Source organism: Apodemus sylvaticus, chromosome 3 (genome assembly GCF_947179515.1).
Source record: "Apodemus sylvaticus chromosome 3, mApoSyl1.1, whole genome shotgun sequence".
Lineage (NCBI taxonomy): Eukaryota > Metazoa > Chordata > Mammalia > Rodentia > Muridae > Apodemus > Apodemus sylvaticus.
This window is the reverse complement of record NC_067474.1, coordinates 170,024,677-170,031,436: the sequence shown is the minus strand read 5'-3', so window position 1 is coordinate 170,031,436 and position 6,760 is coordinate 170,024,677. Positions and strand designations below refer to the sequence as shown.

Here is a 6,760-nt window from a genome sequence, read left to right as displayed (position 1 = left end):
GAATGCCCAGTACCTTCTCAGGTATCCCAGGGCCTGACTTCCTCCCCACTTCCACCGTGACCTTAAAACAGGGGGTGAGGTCATATGGGAGCAGGGGAAGATGGCCATTGCTACACATAGTGGAGCAGAAACAAGGGCCTGTTTGCTGAGTGGAGGAGGAACAGTGTCTCTCCAGAGCGAGCACTGGGGAGGGGAATGGCGTTACAGCCAGTTTGTCCATAAACTTGTTCAAGCGATTTATGAGGCTTGGCCGGCTTAGGGGTAGGGGAGGCAGACTCAGGCAGCTTCTAATTGGAGCTGGGAGAGAAGAGATCCTTGTGTTAATGGCAAACACACCTGGGTTGTGGCTGCCCCTCAAACTGCACTGCTGGCCAGCTACCAGACATTTCTGTCTTACTGATAACACACCCTCGTTTCCACAGGAAGACTGAAGGGTCTTAGCCATGCTAAGGTGCATGCGGTCCTTCCAAGACACAGAGACCCTGGGATTCAGGCTCAGATTCAGGGTCAGAGAGATTCCAAGACAGAGTGCCGCGAGGATTCTAAAGCCAGCAGAGGAGGTTCCTAGCACCTGAGAAGTGGAATTTCTGCCCCCGGGGCAGCTCCAAACTAACCCAACATCACACTCACCGGCTATGGCTCATAAACCCAAATGCTTTTTATATTCAGTAGCCATGCGGTGTTTGTTACTCCAGGGATGCCCTTGGCCCCTCCACACAGGGTCTTCAGAACCCTCCCTGATTGAACCCATCTCACCCAATTAGACGCTGATGTCAGGACAGAGAATTTGCTGATACTGTGCTGTGCTCTGGGCTGAACCTTGCACTCTCTGGGCTCCAACATAAACTGGGAAAGATCAGCAATTGGTCTCATCCCAGCATCCAGGAATCCCTTTTGGTGACTGATCAAGGTGTGCTCCTGGTCAAGAGGCTGTTCTCTGTCCCATGTGGACAAATGATGTTCCTGGAACCACTCAGTTGGGTGTGTGGAACCCCGGCAGCCACACCTGTCCTGGGACAGAGAGTAGGTAGCATCACACCAAGGGTGGTGCCTCTCCTGGGCTCAGCATCAAGAATTAAGATACTTAAAAGGGTCTGGGAGTCCTCCCATGACTGTCCCAAGGCACTGGCCTGGCCGCTTCTGTTCTCAGCTGTTTACGCCAGCCTACAGATTTGCTTTCTTAAAAGCAAGGGCGTGGCAGGGTGGATAAAGACCTAAAGCTGGGCTTTTCAACATTCTCAATGCTTAGACCCCTTATGTTGTTCCTCATGTTGTGGTGACTCCCCCCAACTATAAAATTAGTTCATTGCTACTTCATAACCAATTTTGTGGATGTTAATGAATCATAATGTAAACATCTGACAAGGTGGAACCCTGAGGAACAAGACCCTGAAGGCACCCTGAGGCTGTCCTCTGTCCTACACATGTATGTGTATGAGCACGCACGTGCACACCCCCCCACACCATACCATTCACACTATACACTCTGACAGATGATACACTCTGACAGACTTCACACTCTGCATATACTATACACCACACACAGACACACTACATACCACACACTGTGTAACACACACAGACACACATACCACACACATACGACACACACACACATGCACGCACACTCCACTCCACACAGTGCAAAACATACATACACATCCTACACCACACACACACACACACACACACACACACTACATACTGAGCAACACACAAACACACACCACACACCACACCACATGCACCACACACACACACATACTACACACTGGGCAATACACAAATACACAACACATACCACAACACATACACACACACACACACACACACACAGTGGTACTGAGGATAAGAGAACTGAGCTCTGTGACCCTAACTTCAAGCCTTTAGAGGAAAGCCATGTCTGGGAAGGGACACGGCTGGGCTGCCTGTCTGTACTCGGCTGTCCCCGGGAATACTGCTATCATATGCTGTTATCTTGGTTGGGTGCTGAGGAGGAGCTGTTGCACCCTGGGACATGAAAGGAAGTAGTCCCTCCCTCCCAGGAACCCCAAAGCCTCAGTTAGCCTGTGGCCACTGAGACATAGCCCCAGAGCCCCCTGCGCCAAACACCGATTCATCGTCTCTCACCACAGACTCTGTAATGTCTAGAGAGCTTTATCCCTCTTCTGGTTTAGCTGGAGAGCCATGGCAGCACCTGGGAGGTCAGCACATGCGCGGGCCTTTTGTGATGCAAGCAGGATGGAACCCCAAGTCACAGCGTTCTGCCACCAGCCCACAGCAGCCAGAGAGGACTCTAGTCCTCAAAACATGGCGTCTTTACATCTTAGGGACCCAGCAACCAAAGCAGATGGGCAGATCACACAGAGTTGGGTCTAGGTAGAAGACACATGATCAGTTCAATAGTCATGGCCACTGGGGTCTTTATAAGGTCTAGGCTGCCTTGTTGGGCACGGGGCAGAACAGGCTTTGCATAGGCAGGACATACTATTGCCTGGTAGACTCAGCTCCTTCACTGTCTTCTCAACCCTGGTAGAGCCCATAGTCTGAGGATCATGTGGCCTCTGTGGGAGCCTCCTGCTGAGGCCTGGCATGTTGATGCCTGTGTTCATGCCTGAGCTGGTCCCTGGTCTACTGGGGGTGACTATGAGGGCCTGCATGTGCCTGTCCCATCTCATGGTCTTGGTGGGCATAGTGGCTGGAGGGTTATAAGCAGCAATAGAACTGATAAACATGACTTACCGAAGAGCGAAGGTCTCTCTCTGCCCCATCTGAGCCTCAGTCTCCGATGGTTTCCTCTGGGGATCCTTGATCACCAAAGTTTCACCAGCACCCCCTGTAAGGTTCAGTGAGGCTCAGAAAGCCACATCTTTAGTATACGTCCACACTGCCAATTTGTAGCATGTCTGTTACACATGACACGTCTACTATACGTCTTCATGTGAGTCCTTGGCCCACTTCTGCATTATGTGTACATCACACATGTGTATACCATGCGTCTGAATGACCTAGCCTTGTAATGGCTTTTCTTAGTAATGCCAACTGAGAGATCAGCAGAATCAACACGGTATAGAGGGAACCCTGGGCATTAAGATCGATCCCAGGCTCTAGAAAGGATGTAACACCAGGAAGTGATACTCTGGAAGAATTTTCTGAAAGGAAAAATCTGGCTTACCTGTGTCTACATACAATGGGGGTCGGTGGGGGGGGCAGCTTATGAGTCCACCTTTCCAAGGCTCCCTCCATTATCAGGAAAAGAGGAAGCTGTGCCCAGGCTCAGCCCCCAAGCTGAGTGCCTGGTAGAAGGTCTCAGAGCTAGCATATGCCTCCGTGTCTCTGAGGCTATAGTAGGTGGCTCCTCCCACACTCCCCAGTCCCCTCTGTAGCCCTTGTGTACATCGTATGCCTTGACTGTCCTGTGGGCCTAGACACACAGGTGTCCCAAACTCCAGAGGGGCCACATCTGCATGAGCTGATGTTGAAATGAACTAGAAACAGTTCTTGGGCACCTTATGGTGGAGGGGGGGAGGGGAAGACCCTGACCTGAACTGGAATGGGCACCGAGAACCAGAGTCAGTTAACAGAGTGAGGAGACATTCCTGAGGGCTTCCTGGACTAATGTGTATTCAAAACGAAATCTTCTGGGGGTCTGCTAGGTACTACCCTTGAACCTGGGAAGTAAAATGGCCTCCTATTATAAGTCAAGCCCTCAAGATGCTCTGTTCTGAATTGAGGCCTCTGAGGTGAGGTCCCTAGGTTTAACAATCATCACCCAGGACTTTCTCTGCTTACTACCTCACCCTTGAGGGGACACTAGTGTGCAGAGCCCCACTTCAGAACTCTGACACTCACTAAGGACAATTGTTACTTCACTGGATTATTACATATGGGGCAAGCACCCTTGAAAAGGCCTCTCAGCTCTGAGCCTGCTGAGAAGAAAGCAGACCACCTAGGAGGATGGAGGGTTCCCGGGCACTGGGGTCGGTCTGCTAGCTGTGCCTGGGAGGCCTCCAGGAACCCTGGAATCCTGTGAACTTCCAGGGCAACCTATTGTGACACGAACTGGCCCAAGAAAGCCCATCTGGCTGTATTTTGTGTCACCCAGAAGGGATTGCCGCAGACATGTTCAACCCACTGGTATTAGATTCTCCTTCTGTGATTTTTGACAATGGGTCTGGACTCTGTAAGGCAGGGCTGTCTGGGGAGATTGGACCCCGTCATGTCACCAGCTCTGTTGTGGGGTACCCAAAGTTCAAGGCTTCCCCCACGGGAGCCAGTCAGAAGAAGTACTTTGTTGGGGAGGAAGCCCTGTACAAACAGGAGGCCTTGCGCCTGCACACCCCCATTGAGCGGGGGCTGGTCACGAGCTGGGATGATGTGGAGAAGCTCTGGAGACACCTCTTTGAATGGGAACTGGGTGTGAAGCCCAGCGAACGACCCGTGCTCATGACGGAACCCTCCCTGAACCCCAGGGAGAATCGCGAGAAGACGGCAGAGGTGATGTTTGAGACCTTCGATGTGCCTGCCTTCTACCTGTCAGACCAGGCAGTGCTGGCCCTCTACTCCTCTGCCTGTGTCACAGGCCTGGTGGTGGACAGTGGGGATGGGGTCACCTGCACTGTCCCTATCTTTGAAGGTTACTCCCTGCCTCATGCAGTCAGCAAGCTTTATGTGGCTGGCAAAGACATCACGGAGCTCCTCACCCGACTGCTCCTGGCCAGTGGGCGAGCCTTTCCGTGCCCACTGGACAAGTCCCTGGTGGATGACATCAAGGAGAAGCTGTGCTATGTGGCTCTGGAGCCCGAGGAGGAGCTCTCTCGGAGGGCAGAAGACGTCTTGAGGGAGTACAAACTGCCCGATGGGAATGTCATTTACATCGGAGACCAGCTGTACCAGGCTCCTGAGGTCCTGTTCTCACCAGACCAGCTGGGCACCCACGGCCCAGGGCTGGCACAGATGGCATCTAACAGCATAGCCAAGTGTGATGCGGACATACAGAAGACACTCTTTGGGGAGATTGTCTTGTCGGGGGGGAGCACTCTGTTTCAGGGGCTGGACGACAGGCTCCTCAAAGAACTGGAACAGCTGGCTTCCAAGGGGGTTCCCATCAAAATCACGGCGCCGCCCGACCGATGGTTCTCCACGTGGATCGGGGCCTCCATTGTCACGTCTCTGAGCAGCTTTAAGCAGATGTGGATCACTGCTGCAGACTTCAAGGAGTTTGGAGTGTCTGTGGTCCAGAGACGGTGCTTCTGAAGGGCTGCACGGTCCCGGTGGCCGCAGTGTCGCTTGCAAGGGACACCCATGGGAAGAGAGCCTCTCCCATGGCCTTTAGCACCGCATTTAATTAAAGATGAATAGTGACGCACTTGACCGTGTCGGGCTCCATTCTTTCTCTGAAATAGCAGGGTTGTTTTTAGTGTGAACATGTGCGTGTCTATGTGTCTTTGTGTGTGTATGTGTGTTTGTGTGTGTGAGAAAGAGAGAGAGAGAGAGAGCATTATACATGTTACATCTGTGTGCATGTGCGTCTGGTGTGTGCACACATGTCTGAGTGTGTGTGTCCCTGTGTGTGTCCGTGTGACCTTAGCTATCCTTAGAAGAATCCATACCTTGTGCTCTGAGACGAGAGTCTCCCTAGGACCTGGTGTTACCCCTTAGGCTGGGCTTACTGGCCAGGGATCCTTCTGTCTCCACTCGCCAGCGTGGCATGGCACATACTTTACTGACTAAGCCATTTCTCTAGGCTCCTAGCAGAATCCCTTGTGGTTCTATCCGCACCCCTTGACCCTGAACTTTCTTTTGAGAGATCCCTGGCCCACAGGCCAGAGGCTCTACTCAGGAGCCCTGGAGAATCTGCATCTTAAGGGTCTTGGGTAAGACTGAGAGCTGCTTTCCTGAGAGACTCAGAGGACCAGACTCATGGTGGAGACTAGGCAACATCGAAGCAAGAAGATCCAGCCCAGGTGTCCCCCATGGGCCATCTCACAGCACAGTCACCACCTGATGTAACTGTGGAGTTACTTGTCTCAAGCTGCTCTGGGTTGCTAAGGCTGGGGCCGGCTCTACCGATGCTACCTCCATGCTATCCTGAGATCTCCGCAGGTTCAGGACATCAAGACAGGTCCAGTACCCCTGCCACCTCACCCAGGTGGGGCTGGGGTCCAGGACTGCAGATGCCAGTCGATAAATGTAATTAGTGCAGCCTGCCAGTGGGTATTCAGGAATAATGCAGGAAGACACAGCAACGTAGAATACAATACTCCATAGAATACGCCAGAGCCTCCTGAAGGAGCGTGACAGATGACGGCTTGACTTCAGACTTATCACGGGGTTGGGGGGAGGGAATTCTCCCATGTGAAGCTGCCTGTTTGTGGTCCTTTGTTATGGCAGCTAGGGTGGCTCTCCTGTCACCCTTCCCCTAAGAACTGCCTCCAGCTCTGGGACCTCATCCTCAGGATCCCCGTGCTAAGATCCCAGCTCATGTGCTCACTCACCCACTCACATATCCATCTGTCCACCCACAAACCCATCACCTCCTCTACCAACTCATTTCTTCATCTTCATCTTCATCTCACAAGCACTCGAAGGAAGCCAGCCAGCCCAAAGCATGGGTGGGTATGCTGTAGGCCCCGGGAAGCAGAAGAGGCTTTTGAAGATAGGGAGCAGTAACCTAGGAGGCCAGTAAGCGAGGCTGGCTGGCCACACTGGTGATGAGTCAGGAAGCGCAGAGCAGTAATCCCATCAGCTGGTCCTCGGC

The 6,760-nt window shown here is 52.6% G+C and overlaps 1 protein-coding gene across 1 annotated transcript; it reads left to right on the top strand.

Moving 5' to 3' along the window:
• The first annotated feature begins 4,122 nt into the window (after nt 1-4,122).
• On the top strand, nt 4,123-5,256 carry Actrt2 (actin related protein T2). Its single transcript, XM_052175769.1, has one exon. The coding sequence runs from the start codon at nt 4,123-4,125 to the stop codon at nt 5,254-5,256; it is 1,134 nt and encodes a 377-aa protein (XP_052031729.1).
• Nucleotides 5,257-6,760: the final 1,504 nt, after the last annotated feature.